The 26,000-nt window shown below is 38.2% G+C and overlaps 1 protein-coding gene and 1 non-coding gene across 2 annotated transcripts in view; one reads left to right on the forward strand and one right to left on the reverse strand.

Moving 5' to 3' along the window:
* Positions 1–26,000, reverse strand: part of LOC145675855 (uncharacterized) — a 133,543-nt gene that overhangs the window by 23,038 nt on the left and 84,505 nt on the right. Inside the window, exon 2 of the mRNA XM_081746621.1 lies at positions 4,643–4,790. Coding sequence (XP_081602747.1) covers positions 4,643–4,790 — 148 coding nt within the window. The remainder of the gene's footprint in view (positions 1–4,642; positions 4,791–26,000) is intronic.
* Positions 16,449–16,530, forward strand: TRNAS-UGA (transfer RNA serine (anticodon UGA)). The gene has a single exon. It is a non-coding gene; the product is annotated as a tRNA-Ser (tRNA).

Genomic DNA, 26,000 nt, shown 5'->3' on the forward strand with positions numbered 1-26,000 from the left:
AAACATATGGTGAATTAATATTTAACTTATAGTTACAAATGACTACTCTATTGCTTGAAACAAAAAACAAAAAGGGCTTGACTCGAAAGGGAATCGAACCCGGGACCCTTTATATTTAAATCGGGGATTCTTCTCACTCTGCCACGCCGTCACTTAAGTTTGCGCGTCGTACGATAATGCATCGAGTAAAAAATTTTAAGACGGTTTTTCTCCGTTATTTTTGCCGATTACACTCTCCCAGTTTGCAATACTGATTTTTTAAATGTGAACTAGAACCTCGCAAAAAAAAAAAAAAAAAAATGGCCCGAGGTTCACTTATCAAAGTCTGCCTTCTCCTTGTAAGATGCCCATAGAAGGCGTTGTAATTCGCGCGAGACTTCGAATTCAGATAATTCTGTATGGAAGGCCCCCAAAGGAAAAATACGCAAAATATTGCCCTCGCCCAGTAACATGTGGGAGCATTTGTCAATTTTGAAATAAATTTCGAAATTTCAAACACTGGACACAACTTGACACGTCGTTTATTTACTGCACCATCAAGAACAGAATTTAGCAAAATTGATATATATAGGCCTATTTTTGCATACTTTAAACCAGGCCTGCCCATGAATTGGCTCCCGGAGCCGAAGCGTGAGCGACAACGAGCGGAGATAAGAACAGGTGAGCACAGGTGTTAGTAGCTCCGCCCCTTCCACTGCATCCGATAAGTGTTGCCAACCACACATGATGGTAAAAAACCTACGGCCAAGCCTGGTCACAAATTCGCACGATGTTGAAGCATTGAGCAGACGCAAGCGTGAAATGTGCAGGTGTGCTCTCCCCCTCCCCATTTCGAAAGCAGTGACGCGAAAACACTACAGGAAATAAAATTGGTACGTTTTTTGATCGAGGAAGACGCATGATAGAGGTTACAGTTAGCGTTGAAGTAACTAACAAATGAAAAAGAAAGAAAGAAAGAAAGAAAGAAAGAAAGTAATATTAAACATGTCAGCTTACAGACGTAAAAACGACTGCAAAAATCGGAAACGAATTGTTTCAGGCCTTTTTTAGCTTGCTTACACAATTCGTGACATTGTATTACATTAGCACTCGGTCTGTAACTTGTCACTCGCTTCACGTTTGCTAAGTTGTAAACGCCTTTCGTTGCTAGATTGATAGCAGAACAACGGGATGTTGAAAATAATAATAATAATAATAATAATAATAATAATAATAATAATAATAATAATAATAATAATAATAATAATAATAATAATAATAATAATAATGCGTATTATTATTATTATTATTAGTAGTAGTAGTAGTAGTAGTAGTAGTAGGAGTATTCGGACCAAAGACGGATGAAAATGGGGATTGGAGGAAATTCATAACGAGGAATTGCATAGTTTATACCGCTCACTTAACATTGTTAGGGTCATTAAGTGTAGAAGGCTCAGGTGGCCATTCCGTGCAGCCAGAATGGAAGAAATTAGAAACGCTTTCATAATTTTAACTGAAAACCCAATTGGAAGAAGACCACTAGGAAGACCTAGACGTAGATGGGAAGACAATATTAAGATGGATCTTGCAGAAATAAGAGTACAGAGTAGAAACTGGATCCAGTTGGCTAAGGACAGAAGTTAGTGGAAATATGTTGTAAACGCCGCATTGAACCTTCGGGTTCCATAGGCCATAGAGTTAGTTAGATATTATTATCTAAAAGAAATGTTCAAATGCTGTTAAGAGACAATTACACAGAAGAACTGAGTTCCGACCAAACACTAATTTGCCGGAAGGAAATTACAGTGCAGTCCAGCCCACTTTAAGCGTTATCCGTGCAATCCACGTTTCATGTTCAAGACATTGGGAATAATTGTTCGTATCATTCAGTTGGAACGTTCTCTTCCAAGTTTACGCTGTTACAGTAGGCCTACAACATCGTGACTTTCAAAACCAGTCAGTAACTATCGAAGAAAGACAAGCGTGTAGCTTCAGTCGTTGATATGATTTAACATTCTTTTTCACTTTTAACAAGCTACCGGCAAGCAACCAGCCAGGGACAATATATTTTTCCTTATTAAAAAGACACTCCTTGCTATATATAAAAAAAAAAAAAAAAAAAAAACCTACCCACTAATGGTCACTCTTAAAAATGGAAAATCTCTTTGGCTCTCTTAATATTTTGTTTGATTCTTTGCGATCAAAGTAACATTAAAAGTGGAAAAAATGAAATGAAATCTTTGGGTTTTACGTCCCACGGTTATACCGGTTAGGCTAAAGGAGACGGTGATGATGAGTAATGAATGAAATGATAGAATGAAGAAAGTGGGAGGAAATGGGAGAACCCCGAGAAAACCCACGCACACGGTGTTTGTCCACCGCAAAGTTCACTTGGCGGGGGCTGGGATCGAACCCGGGACCCCAAGCACCAGATGTGAACGTTCTACCACTGAGCCACCGCGGTCCCACTTTAAAAGTGGAGTAAGAAATACTATTCTTCCTATTGATAGTGTAATAGTGGCTTCTAATCTCCACAACCAACCCCTTGCTAAGCCTATTCGTACACACATACATGCATAAGCTAATTTTCTGGAGATAATACTTAGATAATTACAAACAAGTGCTACAGTATTTTTTTTTTTTCGTATCAACAGATTATCTCTTTTCCTAAAAAGCGAAACAACATACCCACACTCGGATTAAGAACTTAATAATAATAATAATAATAATAATAATAATATATATATATATATATATATATATATATATTGAAAACTGGTTTTCCATTAGGCAAACTGGCAAATTTTTATAAATGTAAGCGATGGTTTGATTCCACCACATCCTTCTTTAACAAAAGGAAAGAAAAAAGAAGAAAAGGAACGTACATAGTTTATCATTTGATTGCTGTTACCAGTTTGTGTTGTCTATAGTTAACGGTTACCACATTGTAGAAAACACTATACACTAAATGGCAATCAGTTACCATACATACTTTTTTTTTTATTTGGTAAGCTAGTGATTACCGCCAAGGTTGACAACACTTCCGCTCCTCTAAGGACAAAACCCGAAGATTCACGAAGCACGAACAACGGTATTTGCTCGTAGAATGCTCGTGAGCGTTCACGAGGAGAGTTTCCACTATCTGCTCGCCGTGGCCAGGGCTGCTTTAAACTTACAATGGTTCAACCCAGTGGCAGGCATGTAGCCAGGATTTCGTGAAGGGGGGGGGGGGGGCGTGACATGAAATACTGTGGTCACCACACGAGGGGCTCGACCATTCTAAACTATTTTACTGGAACATATATTGGTCATTTTAGCCAGGATTTCGTAACGTGGGGGAGGCGTGACATGAAATTCTGAAGGCCCAGGAGCTCGATCAATCTAAAATATTTTACTATCAACATATATTGGTTTGTTAAGACAATAAAATGAAATGTTGGTAAGAATTTTAATAACAAATTACGAAAAAATCTCGAGTGAAAGAATAAAAAAAAAACGTATTGAAAAAGATTTTGCAATACTTAAGTTGTTCCTCTGTTCATTCAAATATAACAATTTTCTTTTCATTATGATATCAACTATTATGAAAAGTACATACTCAATGTCTTGTAAAATATTTTACAATATCTGCATTCCTTTCTGTGTTGAATCAAATATTAACAGAACTTTCTTTCCACATTTTTTTTTTTTGTTTGTTTTTATTATTCCGTCAACTACTGTCTGTTCCAAATGACAGGTTACAGGAGTACTAGGAAATTGTTTTTGAAATAATATATTTGACACTGCAAAGATGCGATGACGAAAAATTATAATAAAAAATGTCCATGCTGTTACACAACGGCACTATATTTTCGGACGCTTGAAATCTCCCTGCAGAAATTCTGAGAATTCCGTAACTTTTCAAGAAATTTCAAATTTCCTGACTCTTCCAGGATATCTCGCTCACCAAGCCACCATGTATTTCAAATAATACAAATCTCCTCATAAGAAAGAGTAACCAAAAGCTTCCTGTATTTTTTTTTTTTTAATTTTTAACGCTGATCTTCCTTTTTCTCATTTCATTTTGTTTCACCGTTCCTTTTTTTTTTTCATTTCTGGTCTCGAAGGGGGGGGGTCCGGACCCCCCTTACCTACGTGCCTGCCAGTGGCGTATACAGAAGTTCGTCAACGAATCGGTAGATCAATCTCCCCTGTTCATATAATTTCAGATGTTTGTATGTATATTTTAATATGGTAAATGCTTTTCTTTTTGTATAATATCTTGCTCAAAGACATGGTTATAATCAGGAAACCCACATCTTGCGTACGCCACTGATGTCTGTATGCCGTATATATAAAAAAGTGAATGTTTGTTCCGTATACAAATCCATACCGTTGGTTTGTAACATATTTCTAGGTCACTACAAGACCGTAGTCTATATATAGACCTATCCTAAGGGGTAACGAGGGGGCTTCAGAATTTATACAGTATCTCAGAAGCCAAGTTATACAACCCAAGTGGCCTTATTGTGTTCCAGTTTGCACACCTTCAGCCCGTGTGAAGAAGGTTACTTCTGCTAGTACTGCATATAAGTGACTATCTCGAAGGGTCGATATGCTTAACTTTCCCTCCATTTCATAAACAATATAATGAATTATTGAATTAATGATATGAAACACTTACCGACTTCTGCAGTCGATGACTAGTGCCAGTCCAAAGAGTAAGAGTATTGTTAAAAGAACGCCTATAATAATACCCGCTAAAGCTAAGTTAGACGTCACTACATCTTGGATGCTAGTAGTGGTTGGTATGGTAAAATTCCAGTCAGTACCTGCAACAAAGAGAGAAAATTTTAAGCTAAAAGTCAGTAGATTCTGTTTTGTTCATTTAGTTGATACATATTCGATCATTTTTTCTTACTTGTATTTTAAATTAAACTCATTTGTCAAATATACAGACAGTTATCAAAATAATGGAAACACTATGTACGTTAACGTGATATTTGCCCGTTAGTAACACTGAACATTCATGGACTGCGACTAGTTTTGTCCATGAGACGAGAAATGCCTTTTTAAATTCAAGCTGAGCCGAGACGAGAAACATGACAATTCTCTTCTCGTTTTCGAGGCGAGACGGGAAAGTTCTCTAGTGTTGTGGGCAACACTACTTCATCTAAGTCTTGGATCTAAAACACTGTTTTGGTGTCACATGATTCATAGTATAAAAACTCTAAATTGATGAAGTGGGTGTACGAACATAATGAAAAGAATCTAAAGAACCTATCAACGCTTATAAATACGCAACTGATTACACAATATACAGGGTGTTTCAAAACAACATCGACAACGTTCGGGAGGCGATTCTTGGCATTAAGATATGACAAAAAGTATAGACCAACCTGGGTGCACAAATGCTTCCTTTTGGAGTTACGGGCTGCCGAAAACATGAAAAAAAAACTTTAAAGGTGCATAACTCCAAAACTATGGGACCTACCGTAGTCGGGTCAAAATTTCACTTAAGAACTAATATGTGCCCTATCCAAAAATACATGTTTCAGAATCCTGCGTTATTCACGCAACAATTTTTACAGATATAGTTTCGCTAAAGGCATATAATTTGAACTACTCACAAACTACCTCTATAAAAATTGTTTCGGAAGCACTTCAGGATTCTGAAACTTGGATATTTGGATAGGACACATACTAGTTCCTAAATAAAGTATTGACCCGACTACGGTTGGTCCCATAGTATAGTATTGGAGGTATGGACCTCTGAAGTTCATTTTTCCATGTTTTCGACAGCCTAGAACTCCGATAGGAAGCATTTGCGCACCTAGGTTGGTCTATACTTTTAGTCTTATCTTGGTGTCAGGAATCATCACCCAAACGTTGTCGGTGTTGTTTTGAAACACCCTGTTTTTCAATAATAAATATGGTTTAAATGTTGTTATAACAAACTCTTCGAAAACTTCTCGTAACGTGGAAGGCTTCTAATTACTTCTAAATGAAATTAAGAAGATCAGAGTATAAATTTTGTACATACATCTTCAAATCGAGACTAGAATGTTTTTTCGAGAAAAAGTTTTCGAGAATCCAGACGAGATATGAGAAGGAAACCTTATTTCTCGTTTCGTCTCACTTCATGGACAACATTAATTGCTGTTCTTTTGTGTTAGTGCTATATGGAGTGATAGTGAGTAGTACGCAAGGCAATGTAGCACGGATGCATGTGTGCTATAGGCCAGAAATTGGTGGTGTAAAGTGGAGGACTTCTTCGATTTTCAAAGATAGCAAATTGTGGATGCATGGTTAGTTACAGCAAATATACTGTTTATTCACGACTGCTAGCGTGTTAGGTGTATCCCGACTTAAGTATTAGTGAACATCTTTAGTTGATTTTATGGTAGCGATTCCGGAATAAAATATCATCTTTTCATCATTGGTGAATTCTTCACTGTATCTCCTCGCTCCAATATTCCTCTGATTTGAGTTTTAGTGCCCCGCTCAGAAGCGAGGCTATGTGAAATATGGAACTTCGGATTAACGTCGGATCCGAACCACACGAGCTTCCGCCGAGAATCGAATCTGGGTCACATATAACCAGGGAAGCGCACGAGTCGAGACATGTCTCAAATCTAGACTCGACTCGACTCAAATTCGAGTCGAGATTCGAACCGACACAATCTTTGTAAAATTCGAAACGAATCTAGACAAACTTATTTCTCGACTCGAATTTTCGAGTCGAGACACTAGTAGAGTCGAGACTGCTCGTAAAAATCTCGATTCGACTCGAATGTCTCAAAAATCTTTCTATAATTTTCAGTATTATTTTGAAAAAATGAAATGAAATCTTTAAGTTTTACGTCCCACGGTTATGCCGGTTAGGCTAAAGGAGACGGTGATAATGAGAGATGAGTGAAATGGTGGAATGAAGAAAGTGGGAGGAAACGGGAGAACCCCGAGAAAACCCACGAGCACGGTGTTTGTCCACCACAAAGTTCACTTGGCGGGAGCAGGGTTTGAACCCGAGACCTCAAGCACCAGAGGTGAACGCTCTACCACTGAGCCACCGCGCCCCCTCAGTATTATTTTGAAGAAAGTATTCACTCAAAAACAGCCTTGAAACCAATTCCAGTATATATTATTTTAGAAAGATATAGAACGCATAAACTTAATAGTTAATCTTTCCAGATAAAGATTTAATTTTCAACTCAATTCAGTTAACTAAAACTACGTTGTAATATTTAATGTCGTGATATTTGATTGTACTTCAAATATAATAATAATAATAATAATAATAATAATAATTGATTATCTAGTTTGTATAAAACTAATGCGATAAAGTGAACTTCACAAATTCTTTGAATGAGCAATTGGCAGTCTATAGTAATTTAGCATAGTTATAATTATTGTGTTTTCGTTCCCATAAACGCAATAGGGCTACATAACTTCTGGATTATTTGCTTCTCCAACTATTTTGAGGCTTTAATGTGTTGCAGCATATCACGAGTTACGGATAATATATAATGTAACATTTGTTATACTGTTCATCACATATTATGATACGAGAATATTTTACATAGTGTATTACAATAAATGGACAGCTTCGATGCGAAGTAGTAGTACAGATAGGTACCTTTCCTATTTTATAGATAGTGTTTACAAAAGTCCTTTTAAAAAATACCTAAGTTATAAAGCAATAAACTACATACAGTAGTTATGGTTTTGGTTCCCAACATAAAAAGAAATATGGATTGTTCATGAGATATTGAACTTCAACTTTCACTCCTGGAAAATTTTAATTTTGGAGTTTGGCCACTTTGCATCAAAGCAGTTCACTGTAAGATAAACACACTCCTCACTTTACTGTAGTAACAGTTGCTCAGGAGCCTGGAATTTCCATCCTTTCAAATGAAAGCTGAACGATTGCTTGATACATGCTGACTTTATAGGAGTATAGATATTTTGTCTCGACTCGAATTTCGAGACGTCTCGTCTCAAATTCAAGTCTAGTCCACACAGAAACATATTTTCGAGTCGAGGCAACATTTTCTCGAGACGAGTCGAGACAAGCTTAAATCTCGACTCGACTCGTGCGCATCCCTACACACAACTTTGCCACGAGTACTGTATATTTAATCTTTTTGGGGCTCTTTCTTGCCACTTAAATATCCCCGTGAAAAAGTGGATATTTAAGATTTTCTTTAAGTGTTATTGAGCTCCTTTTCAACCGAATTGTTAGTGTGTGGGGTTGTTGATTCTACCTTCAAGGAGCATTTAAATTATTCGGCATAGACCCAGCATCATGAGGAGACTGAGCAGCTGCCTGAATTAAGAGGTATGGAAATCAAGTCGAAAAATCCACTGAGGACACGTCACGCAGTTGAACGAACGCCGTCTGGCCGGCCATAGTCCTGATAGGTTGTAGCCAGTGTTTCTTTCACAAACAATGTTCCGTGGGGCACACTTTGTATTCCGAGAGGGCACTACTGATACTATTCTATTTATAATTATTGAGCTGAGCGAAGCGAAGCTCTTATACTCTGGTTAGCCGTTTGGTTGTCCGCGAACTCCTCCTAGACCGTTTGGCCGATCTCAACCAAACTTAGCACGCTGATAGAGTATGTCGTGCTGAGTGACAACATAGGTCGAAATCAAAAATCCGATGTACCATCGAGGAATAATCACCGAAAAACGCTTCCTCCTAGACCGTTTGGCCGATCTCAACCAAACTTAGCACGCTGATAGAGTATGTCGTGCTGAGTGACAACATAGGTCGAAATCAAAAATCCGATGTACCATCGAGGAATAATCACCGAAAAACGCTTCCTCCTAGACCGTTTGGCCGATCTCAACCAAACTTAGCACGCTGATAGAGTATGTCGTGCTGAGTGACAACATAGGTCGAAATCAAAAATCCGATGTACCATCGAGGAATAATCACCGAAAAACGCTTCCTCCTAGACCGTTTGGCCGATCTCAACCAAACTTAGCACGCTGATAGAGTATGTCGTGCTGAGTGACAACATAGGTCGAAATCAAAAATCCGATGTACCATCGAGGAATAATCACCGAAAAACGCTTCCTCCTAGACCGTTTGGCCGATCTCAACCAAACTTAGCACGCTGATAGAGTATGTCGTGCTGAGTGACAACATAGGTCGAAATCAAAAATCCGATGTACCATCGAGGAATAATGACCGAAAAACGCTCCCTCCTAGACCGTTTGGCCGATCTCAAGAAAACTTAGCACGCTGATAGAGTATGTCGTGTTGAGTGACAACATAGGTCGAAATCAAAAATCCGATGTACCATCGAGGAATAATGACCGAAAAACGCTTCCTCCTAGACCGTTTGGCCGATCTCAAGAAAACTTAGCACGCTGATAGAGTATGTCGTGTTGAGTGACAACATAGGTCGAAATCAAAAATCCGATGTACCATCGAGGAATAATCACCGAAAAACGCTTGCATAGACTTAACATGGGGAAAAAGTTTTCACGCGATTTTTTTGTCAACAATTAAAAATGGCATTTATTATTGCATAATGGCCAGGAATGATTACGTAGTTTAAGCTCGCTCAGCTCATTTCATTGCAATCGGGTACATCCATTGCATTCCTAGTATTATAGACATATTATTTTGGTCTGCTCCGGGAGTGCACTCTTAGAGCTCCGGGGGGGTAATGCCCCCCAAAAAACAGCTCTGGAAGAAAACTGGCTGTAGGGAAAAGGAAAAAATGAAATGAAATTTTTGAGTTGTACGTCCCACGATTATGCCGGTTAGGCTAAAGGAGACGGTGATGATGAGTAATGAATGAAATGGTGGAATGAAGAAAATGAGAAGAAACGAGAGAACCCCGAGGAAACCCATGCACACGGTGTTTGTCCACCACAAAGTTCACTTGGCGGAGGCTGGGATCGATCCCGGGACCCCAAGCACCAGAGGTGAACACTACCACTGAGCCACCGCAGTAGGAGAAAGGAATTTAGTGCTTTGTTCTATCTGTATGCGATTCTTCGGCACGACAATTTTTAGCCCCCTTGATGTGTTTCTGGTTAAGTTACCTCTTCCAGATAATTATTTTTCTGCTGATCATATAAAACAATTTCTTCTATCTTTCTATTTATCATAGAAGTATGCCTTACTGAGTAGATAGACTATATTGCGTTTAAATTAAGAAAGAAACTAAAAGAACTAAATTGTGTAGCAAACAATGAAATCTGGGCTGGAGAAAGTGTCAATTCGTTGCACATTTCAATCTAGACATCGCTTGGAGACCAGAGTAAACGGAAAAATCCATGACCTCAAACAGAACAAAACGGGATTTCACAGCTAAGATGGAAAGTCCTCGTTACATTTAGATTCAGGCACTTAGTAACTGTCAAACGTAAATATAGAAGGCATAACTACAATAATAATACTTACATATAGAGATATTGGAGTGACTCAAGTTCAGAGTATTATGTTTACATTCCAACTTTGATATGTAAGAGTGTCTTAAAAGTTAAATATTTGCTTTCCGTCACTTGGGATATAATCAGACCTTTGACTTACCGGATAATCGGAAAATAAAAACATTTCTTATTATAGTCTATTCTAACATATCGTAGCAGAACTAGGCTAACGTTACAGGTGTACTAACTTATTTTACTATACGTATATGAAAGATGAATGATGAACCATGAGGCTATAGTCCAGATCCATCTGGCTGCAATTTTCCCTGAACCACAAGCAGGGGCGATTGATTTTGAGATTAACGTCCCGTTCAGCAGCGAGGCTACATGAGACGTAGGCCTACTGATTAACATGGAATCCGAACCACATGAGCTCCCACCAGGAATCGAACCCGGGTCTCCCACACCAAAGGCGCGTATGCTAACCGCTTAACCACAGAGAGCTCAACAAGCAGGGCTGGATCCATGAGGGCGATCGCCCCCTCCAGAAGAGGAAACTTTCTTATTTTATATATAAATAAAACCCATCCCAGAGTTTGCAGCTCTTACAAGTAGCTCTGAGTAGCAGTATTACAACCCACCGCCCTCCCCAAAAGTCCTTTCTGGATCCGCCTCTGACCACAAGTAAACAACGCTTATGACAATTGATCATGCATTATGGCAATTGACCAAACAAAATGACATAGATGTGTTTATTACTCACCTACCCCACTGAAACCTTAAATTTGCTCTTGTATTATATGTACAGATACTTATACAGGGTGGCCCAAAAGTAGGTATACGGCTCCGCACTGATGAGCTCACTGTATTTTATATACTTTCTTATTGTTATCCATCAGGTAGACTTAGTTTCTTTATTATTTTTTCTTAAAGTCTTTTTACTTATACCTTAAGCCCGGAACAGCCGAAGCAAGTAAACCCATAAAATAGAATGTTATACTTGATCAATGCAGGGATGTGTACCTCCTCTTGTGCCACCTTGTAGATCGCTTGGAGATGGAAATTCGTCACAAGTCTGGATTGGCAACGATCAGGCGGCGACTGCAGCGCCAGATTGTTGGTGGCGGTGTGTTGGGGGAAACTCCGTACTACGTGAGGATGAGTAGAATGCAAGTGTATAGTGAAATAGGCAGGCAGTGCTGCCGTGTCGTGACAAAACGCTGTAACTTTGGCGGAGCAGTTTTGCGAAAATGAGCCGTAAAGTTTTCATCCGAAAATGTGATCTGTATCGTGTAGAACCATTGTATCTTGACTTTGGAAAGACGTGGTTACATGTAATGTTACGTAAATGTATGTTGTGTGATTAAATTTGGTGAAAATTGATTGGATGACCATTATTGCTTAGTTACACTGGTTCTACACGATACAGATCACATTTTCGGGTGAAAACTTTACGGCTCTTTTTCGCAAAACTGCTGCGCTAAAGTTACAGCGTTTTGTCACGACACGGCAGAGTGATAGTGTAAATGGGGGACCTCTCAGATTTCCGAAGAGGGTAAATTGTTGGCGCTCGGTTATATGGTGCGTGCGTAACAAGAGTGACACCTGTATTGCAGGTATTGCAAGGGACAATGTTCAAGCCCATGATGGTCTGCAAAATTAGCGGTAAAACTACATCGACGAAGATGAACAATGGCCGGAAGAAAACCCTCAGTGATAGGTTCCGCCAAGCATCAAAGTGGATTGTCACTGATAACGGATGTGCGACTGCAGTGAAGTGATAGAGTAACTCAGGCAGCACCTCCCGCAATCTATATTGACAATCACAGTCCGCCGCGCGTTACATGACATAGTGGTTCGGATTGCACAGTGAAACTGCTGATAATAGACCAGAACACTTTAGCATGACGTCACGTCAATGGTACCGCAAGTACAGCTCTCAGATGACGAGAAGAACCCTAGCAGAAGTAGTGTGACGTAGGTATGGGCTCGCCCACTTTTCGCACGGGGGTTTCAAATGACACCACGGAATAGCAGACAGATAACTACTCGGAGTAGCAGACGACATCTAAGTATAGACCACACCTCAAAAACCGAAAATGGACTTGACCGTGTCGTTGACCTTTCCCCGCTACCCCTGTTTTAGGGTTCTTCTCGTCATCTGTGAGCTGTATGCAACATGGACCTCTGATGACTGGAAACGTATGATATGGTCGGATGATTATACTTATTCACGTTATTTCATCACGAGCCGTGATTATGTCTGGCGGAGCTCAAAGAAGGTGTATAATCCAGTCTCCGTCCAACCGTAAAACATGGCGGTGACTTTGACGCTGTGGTCCCACTATCATGGTTTTCACTAGGTCCTGTGCTGACGTCACTACCCGTGATTATGTTGCAGTTTTAAAGGACCATGCGCATTCTATGGTTCAGATGTTTCCGGACAACAAACGCCATATTCCAGGATGATAAAATGCACCCATTCACACATAGGGTGGATTGTGGCGTAGTTTGAGAAACTTTGCGATGAACTGGAACATTTCCGCTGGTTTACTCAATCCCCGCACCTAAACATAATTGAAAATCTTCGATCTGTTTTGGAGACATTAATCCCATGTACATTTCTGCGTTCATCTTTTTTCACCTTGTGAGTAATGTATTGCACGCGAAATGGTGTAATATTCCATTTACTACCTACCACTTAACGATCTCTCTGAACCCATTTCATGTTAAATTATATATGTTCTCAGGTCGAAAAATAGTTGATGAGTTGATTTTAGTTTAGCGTCCCTTTCAGCAGCGAGGCTATATGAGACGTGGACCTACTGATTAACGTGGAATCCGAACCACATGAGCTCCCGCCGGGAATCGAACCCGGGTCTCCCACGCCAAAGGCGCGTACGCTAACCGCTTAGCCACGAAGGAGCTCCATGGTCGAAAAATAGTCCAACGCCATATTAATCTAATAAGTTGCACTTTTTCAGGCGTTTCTATTAAATAGATGGATATGTGTATTATAAATATGAGGCGTGTTTAAGTAAGTACCGCTTTGAAATAAAAGAAACACATCAAGTGTACTTTTTTTCGTAACAATTTTATTGTTACATAAAAGTATGTGCCTTAATCTACTTTTCTACATAGTCTCCTCCAATATTAACACATGTATCGCATCGTACAAGCTTTTGAATACCATCCTCATAGAAGTCTGCCGCTTAATTTGACAACCACTACAACACGGCCGTTTTGACTCATCGTCATCGTCGTCGCGCTGACCGCCCTGATATTTCTTCAAATGCAGAAACATGTGGTAGTCACTGGCCGCTAGGTCGGGATTATATGGAGGGTGATCAAGTTGTTTCCAGTCAAATGATGCGATGAGATTTTGAGTAGCCGCATGTGGACGGGAATTGTCATGAACCAAAACTATCCTCTTACTCAACATGCCACGCCTTTTGTTTGGATTCCACGGTGCAGTTTTTTAAGGTCTCAATACGTCGTAGAATTTACTGTCACCACGAGAGAGAGAGAAAAAAACAAGCAACAACCTGTTGATATTCCAAAACATAGTATACATGATTTTCGGGGCTGAAATTGTTTGCTTGAACTTCACTTTCTTGAGTGATGTTCAATGCCGCCATTCCATGGATTGTTTCTGCAACTGCGGTGTAACGTAAGCCATGTTTCATCGTCTGTGACAATTTTACTTTAGAAGTATCGCCTTCCTTACTGTACCACTCAAGAAAAGTCAACGCAGTACCTAAACGTTTGGTTTTGTCCACACCAGTCAACATTTTCGGACCCAGCGTGAGCACGACTTTCGATAATTTAAACGTTGAGTCGACATCTCGTAGAGAATACTTCTTGAAACTTAAGGAAACTTATCAGATAAGCACGAAATCGTAAAACGTCTGTTCTCTTTCAGTTTTTCGCCAACTTCCTATACTAAATTTTCAGTGATGACAGAATGTCGCTCACTTCCTCATTATGAACATTCGTGCGCTCATCTTTCAAAGTTCTAATCCATTTCCGGACCATTCCAATCATTTATGAGTTTTTTTCCATACACTTCACTAAGCTGGCGATGAATTTCAGCTTTTTACACACCATTAGCACTAACAAAACGAATTACAGCGCGTATTTCACAGTCGGCGGAGCCATTTTAACTACTCACAGTCGAATGTTTTCGTAATTGCATCTATGGCTTGCCAACAGATTTAGGTACACAGTTAAGCATGCGCGGGATGCCAACCGCAGCGCTGCAGCGGCCGAATTTCGAAAGGTACTTACTTATAAAACGCCCCTCGTAGATGAAATGCGCTTCCTTCAGGACAAGGTCAAGGGATAATTGGAAGTAAAGGTTCATTCTTCAAAACTTTGTCACATTCAAAGGATAATGTAGCCAGCTTAATGCTGCGACTGCTATACCCCCCCACACACTCTCCTTCACTAAAGCCTCTTCTTTCCGTGGAAAGGAATAATGTGTAATATACGGAATTAATAAATAAAACAAATATAGAAGCTATAAAATTAACCAAACAGCTAAATTTTACAAAGCAGGATTGAAGGCCAATTTCTCCAGTGTATATCTGAGTGTCAAGGGGGCCTATAGCCCCACTTGGATCCGTGCCTGTATAATCATGAACGCGGTAAATTACCGCACAAGAAACAGCCAATTTCTAAAATGTCCCATATGGAATAAGCAGATAAATGAAGTTCGTCTAGTTTCATTACGTTCAATAGAACATTATAACCCCAAAGCGTGATGAAGTTCTGACAAAATGTGCTTGTTTTCAGCAACAATTTCAACAGTCTCTTCTAATTAAGGAAAAATGCTTACCAGGAACTTAGATCGGAATTTACAAATAACGCTGGTCGGCATGAAAATCCTCCTACGAGGGTGAAAGGGTGTACCGGATAGATTTCGAGACGCCGATTACGAATATCTCATCGAGAAAGTTCCAGCACGTAAGTTTATTTTATTTATTTATTTATTTATTGGCGGGGTGCTGTTTCCATAATTGACAGAAAAATCGTATTTTTCGTATGTAATGTGTGTTTTCCGAGTTTGGAGTGCATAATTCACTCAAATATCGAAACAAATAAGTAACGTATAGTAGTTTCACTCAAATATACAAACAAATAATTAACGTATAATAGTTTCAATTGTCATTTTTTTATATAAATTTTGTCAATTTTCTAAGTAGTAATTAGTATAGCGCATGGGAAATTCAAGAGCAAAATGGGATTTTTTTTCTTTTTTTTTTTTTTTTTTTTTTTTTTTTTTTTTTTTTTTGCCTTTCAAGATGGGATTTTATAAGGTTCTAGGTTGGCATCACTGAAACAGTGTTTGAGATATAAAACTTTGGTGAACTGTTTTTTTCTCGAGACTCGAGAAATTTTTCGTCGTCTCGTCTCGAAAATAAGAAAGTACTATTCATCTCGTGGGCAACACTCAGCAAAGTATTAAATTCGTAGGGCCTTATCCAGAGCCGTCCTGACGCGTGATTAGTACCATACTAAAGAGTTCGACTAACATATGTTTCCTGCAGTAGTCAGGCCTTTAGTATGACGCTAATCATACGTCAAAACGACTCTGCATAAGGCCCTTCAAATTTAGAATTTCATAACTGGACAACGTGGCGATTCCAGCATACAAAGTTCAAAGCAAAGCATAGCTACTGTTTTCTTGGTGTAACTCGCAGCAAATGAATTTGTGTGTAGGCTAACAAACTTTACCCCCCCCCTTAATAAATCTTAAATATGTATTTATGGTTATGGAAATTTTTTATTTAATTCTTCTATTTACATATATTTTATATTAAAAAAGCGTTTTGATACTGCTCAAGCATTCAGACACTTCTTTTTATAACAAAATATTTCTCACGCACTTTAAAAGCCTAATAAGCTCTCTTCCTAGAACGTGTTTCTCATTCCAAATTATGTTTTTTTTTTTCTCATCCTACTAATGGTATTCGTGACATCTTATCTTGTAAATTAATTGATAATTCATCATACAGATTATGTAATACATTTACGCGCCACTTTCTTCAGATACCATACACAGAAGACTGTATAATCAGACGTTAACATTATAAGCTGTGGTGTCCGAGTGGTTAAGGAGTTGGACTTGAAATCCAATGGGTTCTACCCGCACAGGTTCGAATCCTGTCCGCAGCGACACTATTTTTTTCTTTTTTCCTTCTTGGCCATTCTGTGTATGATAGCTTCCATTTTAGTGATTCAATTTTTCTTTTTCTTCTAGTGGCGTAACTTATGCCCCTGCCGACCTGTTATTACTATATAAAATATCGCGCAGATGAAGTTCAGGTACACCACTCGAAAGCATTGTCGAAAAATCATAATTCTTTCAGTAACTTCTTTTTCTTACTGTCCTCCAAAAGATTTGTTCTGGGTTATATGACAATATCCCACTTAGCATAGATGAAATTCAAAGGGGACAACAGAAGTAATTGTTGAAAAATTATAATTCTTTCACAATTTGCGTATAAATACATCGTCCGGACAGATGCTATAAAAACTACACTGCTAAAAAGAAAAAAACTCGTACTAAGTGTTCACTAAAAACAACCGATGCTACCTAACCGAATCAGGGCAAGGCAAGACAGAGCAAATCTGATAGATGTAGCACGGGTTATTTGTAGCAAGCGGGCGCGTCAACGACGGTGAGTATACGCGTGAGCGAGGATAGTGAAACCTCGCAGTGATATGAGTTCCTACAACACTCGTAATGGTTTGATACTAGTAACAGTACATTTGTAAAATAAAAGTACAGATTTACAGGCAGAAATACTGCATCGTCAAAAAATAATACCTAACACAGTACTCTTTTATATGTGTATACTTATTTTAACCGTCGTATGGCACTTGTAATAATTTTAGACTAGTAAACCTACACTTGTAAACATAAAATACAGCTGTATTACTTACTATTTAAGTCAGTCGCTTGCGGAAATTTTGTTTCTTATAAACATGTTTTTCCATGTAGAGTATTGAATTTTGCTTGTAAATTTTGCAAATTGTGGTGTACTTAAACTTAACATGTGTTTAAAATATTATTTAAAAAATTATGTTTTAATAAACTATATAAACGTTTATACACAACTTCATTTCCAGTAGGGGGATCGTTGTCTTGAATACGCATGTAGATCATATATTATACACGACAAGTTTAGTCTACGCTACAAACATTTTTCTACCAATTTGTCTAGTCCTTAGTTTGTTCCAATTCTGGCCTCTTTTCTTCCGTTATATTTTCAAAGATGAAGTTCTTGAATACAGTTTTGACAACTTTTAAAATTTGTTTGCTGTTTTCTCTTTCTTTCTTTGTTGTTCCCGTCGTTAACCATGCGGGACCTCCAGTTTCACCCCGGGTGTGTGTGGTGTGTTTCTCGGTAACTAGTAACTACTAGCCGCATCTGAACCAAATTTGATAAGCAAGTAGCTCATCATCTAAGGAATAAAAATAGTTATATTTGGTAGCCGACCTAGGTCACAGACAAGTTCGGCTCTCCTAGTATGTGGTACTTTATTTCTCGGTAACTACTAGGCACTAGACAAGTAGCTCGGCAACAAAGGTGTGTTATAACTTTGCACGCCGGGGGCTTCTGAATTCGATGCCCCAATGATATTATATGTATAGGCCTATTATATATTGATAGCTTTGATATTATATATACACTACAAAGTGTTACAATGATATATAAGAACTGTGCTGTGTACAAACACTAGAAACCTCACTGGAGAGATTTAAGATATAATTTTATACTGTGTAAACATAGAAGTACGACTTAGAAGAGAAACACCGTACAACACTCATACCGAATTCGGAATATCGAAAAAGCTAGTTAGATAAATTAAGATGTATTTGAATGAATCCCAAAGTAAACTAACTCCGAGTAGGAAAATACTTGTCCACGCTCTTTCACGTTGAGAATAGCCTGAATTGTTCCCATTATTATTCAATTTTGTTCTAGAACACGTTATAAGAACCATCAAATGTAGGAACCAAGGCCTAGAACTGAATGGCATTCACCAGGTTATGAGCTTATGCTGATAATGTAAATCTGATAGGAGATGATATGAGGATAATAGAAAGAAATGCAGTGGTTTTATTAAATACCTGTACACACATTGGTTTAGAACTACATGCAGAGAAAATTAAATTCATGGAAGTTCACCGTTACCATAATGCTGCAAGTTATGGATACGTTAAAATATCAAATAATACTTTCAACAAAGTGGATACTTTCAAATATCTAAATCAACATTGAAAGACCAAAATCATATCCACGAAGAAATTAATTGTCGACTGAAAGCAGAGAATTCGCGTTATTATTCAATCCAAAATATTTTGTCTTTGTGAATCCTGTCGAAGATTTTGAAGCTTTAAATATACAAAACGATAAGTATGCCTAGAGTCGTTTATTTTAAGAGAAGAACGCAGACTGAAAGTATTTGAAATAATATCCTAATGAGAATATTCAGACCCAAGAAGGATGTGAATGGGTACTGGAGGAAACTTCATAACGAGGAACTGCATAATTTATACGGTTTACCTAACACTGTTAAGATCATTAAGTTTATAAGGCTCAGGTGGGCAGGTCATGAAGCTAGGATGGAAGAAAGTAGGAACGCTTTCAAAATTTTAACTGGAAATCCAATCGGAAAACACTCATTAGGTAAACCTAGACGCAGATGGGAGGATGGATCTCTCAGAAATAGGAATATAAAGTAGAAATTGGAGCTGAGCTGATTTAACTTAGCGTCCCTTTCAGCATCGAGGCTATATGAGACGGGACCTACTGATTAACGTGGAATCCGAACCACATGAGCTTCCCCGGGAATCGAACCCGGGTCTCCCACGCCAAAGGCGCGTACCGGTACGCAAAGTAGGAATTGGATTCGGTTGGCTAAGGATAGAAGTCAGTGAAGAGCTTTTGTGAATACGGCATTGAACCTTCGGGTTCCATAGGCGATAAAGCTAACAGGGCGACAAACCTATGATAATGTTTGTGTTACTTTTTTCCCCCTGTTAAATGAGCATAATGCGATGAGTTTGCAACTTTCACAAGGACCTCCCGTTCAAGAAGTAAACTTTTCTCACCAAAGTCAATATAGGTGAACTTCAAAATTTGGGGTGTTGCTTTTGTTCCTAATTTCCCGCCTTGAATATGTTTTGTCAATTTTGTTTTCACACCTTTTATCATCTAAGTCGTGCTTTATAAAACGAATAAAACACAGACTAAGTCAAAGTAATGGACACGATTTCAAAAATTTATTCTGTGAAATCTGATACAGATATTTTGTTGTAAGAACGTGCTAAGAAAGGTGAATTGTCAAAGTTTTCTTCAAAAACATATTAGCCAGTATTCTATGTGAAATTCTTGAGTAACCCGGCACGTATCAAGCCCATAGTCTATCTCCTGCCAAACATTTTGTAGAATCTTGCAGTCAATATCAGCAATTTATTACAAGGATCACAAAATAGAGGATCTGCCTATATGTATCTTCATCCTATTAAATTAATGAAGCCAAAAAACAATCGAGCACCGGCAAGTCTGATTGGCTACTCTCGTTTTCGCCATCGTCCGATTGGCTACATTCGTCTCCGCCATGATTGTTGGCTCAAAACATTGCGATCTTATTGGACGGAATGGGCAGAGTAGGGGTGGTGAAACTGTGACGTATGGCTTCAAGTTTTTGTTGTAAGGGCAGATCCTCGATTTTACAAGATTTTTGATTTATTTTATGCCCACTGCTGACTCTTAGCGGTAGAAAGTGGAAACTACGAAACTTAATATTTCGAATCGCTTATCTCACAATAGTATACGTTTATTAGATCTCATAAAATAAATTTCTGAAATCAGGTCCGTCATTTTGATTTGCCCTGTATAGTGACATTTATTTTCATTATGTTTGCTAACCGTACCTAACTAACTTTACAGCGCGGGTTAAAAAAAAAATGAATGTTTTAAAACAAAGATGGAGTACATCGAAAGTATTTTCTTTATCTTCAGTAAGACACAAAGCATATTTCATCTTCTTCTTGGATTAGAAAATAACTCTTTCATACTCCACGGAAACATAATGAACTGTTTTCACTTGAGGCTCCAAGTGGCGTTGAAAGGAAAAGTACACGAATTTAATGAATTGCCAGTCACCTGAAAGATATTCCGGAACTGCACTTTCCTTTTTTTTATGCCAACGTTCTGCTTGAACCATAGCATAACATAGCAACCGTTTTGTTTGCTCGTTAGCCTTCTTCGCCTATTTAATAAGAATTAAAAGCTTTCATACATCACATTGCCTGGCTGCCACGCTTCTTTGTTAAGTGTGCTAATGTTGCTAAGCCTCAGTTGTTTTTACTGTCGCTTACAAGAAGAAGAAATCTTGGAAACAGGTGTAAGCAATGTTTTTATAATCCTTTCTATTTTGAAACCTATAGTATATCTGTGCGGAGAAACTCAGACATTGTAATAGATAAATATCAAGCAGAGCAATTGAATGTTCTACGTTGCTGAACAATATGATAGATGTTGTGTTTTTATTTTAAAAGCTTTTATTTTCATTTTATAGTGTATGTGTTTGTAAAATTCTTTAATTATAATTTGAAAACGTGTTAATGAAAATTGCACTATATAGGACGGTATTGACCAAGAGCTATTTTTCGATTTTCGAGATTTTTACATCAATGTGTAGGAAACAATGTAAAAAATGTTTGAAACCCTACTATTTGCTTAAACGTTCAGGAAAAGCTATTCTACCAAGCGTCAAGAACTGGATACTAATCGTAACATGTTTGTGTTACCTTCAATATCTCACAACCATGTTTTGGCGCTTGGTCAATTGATACATAACACCGTCCAATTATTGCCCGAAAGTAAAGCGCGCCTTTTTATGTTCAAAGCAAAAAAAAAAAAAAAAAAAGATAGACACGTCATCAACCTCCCAGCGTTGGCCCTACATCGTCATTGCCACTTTGTCTACCAAACCATTTGCCAACGACGGACCAATAAAAAAACTAACTTTCTGCCAACCAAATATGGATATTGCCAAATCATTTGTCAACTTAGGTCCAACAAAAGAACTAATGGTCTGCCCACCAAATACCTAAATTGCAACACTTTGTCAACAATGGGCCAACTAATTAACAATGTTAGCCCAACAGTGCAATCCCTCCTCAATTCTCACTGAGTTTGATACAGAAAAAGGTAAGCTGCATTGGCCAGGATCTCTCAGTATGGAAATTGTGAAAAGAAAAAAAAATGGCTTTCATTCTTCATTGTGAACTGCGATGGGCTTCTAAGCTATGAGAATCCTAAAGTTATATAGCGATATGGGGGCAAGGAGAGAATCTTGTATCAATAATCCATTTCTCACTATTTCTTGTAATCTTTCCTCTGACATGTTGTAAGGCGGACGGACGAAATGTTTAAGCTTCCCATGCTCATCCATAGCATAGTTTGCAAGTCTAAAAGGTAGATCCCTGGTCTCAAATGTTCCTCCTAACATCGCTACGCAGACTAAATATGAGGAGTGCTTCTCAAGTTCTAGAATTTAGGTTTTATTTCTTTTATTTACTAATTTTAATCTAGAGAGACTATAGATTTTAAATATCCGTTTAAGTCTAAGCTATACTAACTAAAATTAAATAATTTACACAAACTAATACAACCTAGTTAACTGTATTTTCATAAACCAAGTAGACACAGGAAAAAGTCCTAACATTTGGGGGTTTTCAACTTAGGCCCTAATTACTTATCAAGGTACAGAAACTACTGACAAGCATTTGTGTGTACTTCCCTATGCAGTAAATTCGTATTAGCTTGTTAGACATAGATCCTGTTTCTAATAACTATATGCTCATCGAAGCGTTACTTTACTTGGAAACTAATGAAACATTCAGAAACAAAAATAACATACATGTAAAATCAACAAACATTTTAAAAGACACTTCGTTGGATTACTCAATCCAACCAAACTAATTTTTAACTCCAACATATGCATTTGTCCCAGTATAGAACTAGCTATTTAAGGCCTTCTTTTAAAAAAACTTACATACGTGCACGCGCGGTGTCCTGTCCCCCCCCCTTCTCTCTCTCTCTCTTATTTACCATCATAACTCGGAAAGTAACGTGAAATAATTGGCGTCAGGTTATGTGAGTAGAGAAGATGTGGAAATAATTCACCTCAATTTACTTATAATATTCGTTATTTGGCGGGCTGATGAGGTCTTAATTGTATTGTTGCCGTATAAGTCTCGTATACAGCTTTTCAGGGCGATTTTTACAACTGTTCCTGTTATAATGAGACAGACTAAAGTTTGTAATAGTACCCCGCAATAACTGTACTTTCTTTGGTAGGCAATCCACTAAAATTATTGCACAAAAAACTGTAATCATTACATTGCCTACAGAAGAAGTTGTGCGATCTTTTTAAAGGTCTGGTCATTTTCTTACATTAATTGATTTTATTTATTTATTTTTGTTTCTGAATTAAAGCAGGATGCAAATTGACGGGAAGATGACATGGTTTCTCCCTACGACAAAAATTTATCTGTTTGGAAAAGAGAATTTTTATCCCTGACAATGATATATTTTTTCTCCTTTTGTCGAATGAATATGAAGATAGAAACAATGGACAATTTTTTATTTTGTGCAGCCAAACCAAAGAGCACTTTTATTTGACCAATAACATATCACTTCCCAACCTTTTTGTAGTCGTTGAAATTACACACAATTGTTTCTTGCACCTATTCATGCAAAAAAAAAAAAAAAAAAAAAAAAAAAAATGCCAGGAGAGAGGTTTCAGAAAAGCTTTCATAAAAATGTGTAGATATCTTTTTCCATAAAGTTTATATTTCTAAGCAAGTAAGAAAAATGAAATCTTTAAGTTTTACGTCCCACAATTAGACAGGTTAGGCTAAAGTAGACGGTGATAAGAAATGAATTAAATGGTGGAATGAAGAAAGTGGGAGGAAACGGGAGAACCCCGAGAAAAGCCACGTGCACGATGTTTGTCCACCACAAAGTCCACACGGCGCAAGCTGGGATCGAACCAGGGACCCCAAGCACCGGAAGTGAACGCTCTACCACAGCCACCGCGCCCCCAAGAAAGTAAGAATTGTTCACATTAGAGTACATGATAAGTATATATATGGCAGTCCTTAATTTTTTACTTCTAAGTTTTTTTGTCACTCCGTTAAATGGTTCTAAATCGGACCAAAGAAACCCATGAGAAAAATTAGCTCAATTGAATAACATTAAATTGTACCAAAAACGGCCTCAAGTTTTGAATGTATTTACAGTATACCTTACAACATGAGGTAAAGGTACTTTGCATGTTTGTAACGGCTAGAGTAAGTGACATCATATATTGAAACGGGGTAATGGAAGAAGAAGCGCATCTATTACTCTTTAGTGCCATCATGGCGGTCACTCTGAAGTCCGTTATCTTGGATTTAGGCTCAACATTTTATAGAAAGAGATCATATGGCATATCGTTTCAGAGTATCCTTTCACCACACACACACACACACACACACACACACACACACACACACACACACACACACACACACACACACACCTACCTGACGTTATTTACAACTTAGCTTTAATCATTTAATATAGTTATTACCTATTATACATAATTGTTTGTGTATGTGTGTAATGGTTGGATTAGTATATGACTGAAATTTATCCCTCTGGAAAAATTATTCAATTCGCACAAGGGAGCTCCTTCGTGGCTAAGCGGTTAGCATACGCGCCTTTGGCGTGGGAGACCCGGCGGGAGCTCATGTGGTTCGGATTCCACGTTAATCAGTAGGTCCACGTCTCATATAGCCTCGCTGCTGAACGGGACGTTAAACTCAAAATCAACTCAACTCAATTCGCACACGGGATTAAAGTATGGGATCCAGGTATCCCAGTTTCGTCTGTTGTTAATAACTTACGCCAAAATTGGTTCCCATAAAGTTGCAAAATGCCTTTTTCCACTCTGTCTAATTTTTATTCTGGCCCTAACAGTCGAGGTACCCAATGAGCTGAAACTTTGATCACGCCTAAATGATTATACTGGATCTCATTAACTTGTCTTGTACCAACACACTTGCACTAATCACTGATCTCTTGTTTATTAGCAATCTCTCTAGAGCAGTAACGTTTATCATTTATCGCAGTGTGAGGTCGTTCGCTGCGCGGTTTCTCGTATATACTTGTTTTACCAGTTTTAAAACGACCAATCCAGTGATACCGTGCTTTTAGGTTCTGCAAAGTCCCGAAAGCACTGCAGATAAAAATTTCCACAAAATGATTTTATGCGGTCTTTCCATAAAAACAAATTACTGTTCCTGTGGATCACAGAACTAGTTGGAGAGCTATTAGAATTAAAGACAAACCTACGTCTACGAAGCCAAGGGATGGTGCGGCAGAAAGAAATCAGTAGCGAACGAAAGGGGAATGGAAGTAGTGTTAATAATTTTCACAAGATCCCCTCAGAAGTCCATACGGCCAACTTCGTATGAGTCGTATGGAACCAAACCAAGTGTTCACCGTATTTTAAAATAAGGAAAGTGGAAATCCTACATTCCCAGGTAGCTTCAAGTAATCAATGAGGACGATCCGAATAGGCGCCTCCAATTTTGTGAATGGATTTGCAATCATGAATAATTGACTGATTTCATTGTTTGGTGTGATTAGGCAGGCGACTTTTAAACTGAATGGAACTATCAATCGGCACAACTGTGTGTACTGGCCAAGAGATGTAATGGAAGAACGAGCTGTTAATCTTCCTGGGTGTTGTGTGGTATGTCTGTCAGAGGACTTGTCGGACAATTCTTTAAAAACAGACAGGTGTAAAGTAAAGTACCTTAACATCTTACAGGAAAAATTATGCCAGCTGTTTATCAACTATACCCAGATGAAGATTGTTTCTTTCAACAAGACGGCCCAACGCCACATTATTATCGAGACGTGCGGCAATTCCTGGACGAAACTTTCGCTGAGATGGATAGGACGACGAGGAAGTGTCGAGTATCCACTTAGATCTCCACTCCCAATCTAACGTTAGACTTCCGAGTTCCCCACAGAAAGGACACTGTTTACGCCACAAAACCACGTATACTGGACGCCATGAGAGAAGCGATTGAGACTGCCTGTGAATTCATCCAAATGGAAACCGTATTACATGTTTGTCGGTCTGTTCCACAGCTTTGCCGATGATTTTTTGGTGCCAATGGAGGATATTTTGAACATATTCCACATTAGAACATCATAAGTAATGTCTTAATATCTTTGTGACTTTAGAAAAAAATCTACTTTGTCGAGTTATTAAAATTCAAACACTGTAAACCCCTTATTGGGACACCCTGTGAGTGCGAACGAGTTGACCACGCATTACCTACGTAGTTAAAAATACGGTATGTGGCTGGTCATAGCCTTTTGACAGATTTAGATCCAGATAAATTATCTTAGTGTGCTGATACTTCAAAGGTAAACATTTTGCAAAAATAAATAAATAAATAATAAAGTGATAAAGCAAAACAAAAGAAAATTTATAATTTATTTAAATGTGTGCAAAGAGTCACGCACTTCACATTAAATGTTTGTCCTTGAAAAGTATTTATC

Source organism: Thermobia domestica, chromosome 18, assembly GCF_964235325.1.
Source record: "Thermobia domestica chromosome 18, izTheDome1.hap1.1, whole genome shotgun sequence".
Taxonomy (NCBI): Eukaryota; Metazoa; Arthropoda; class Insecta; order Zygentoma; family Lepismatidae; genus Thermobia; species Thermobia domestica.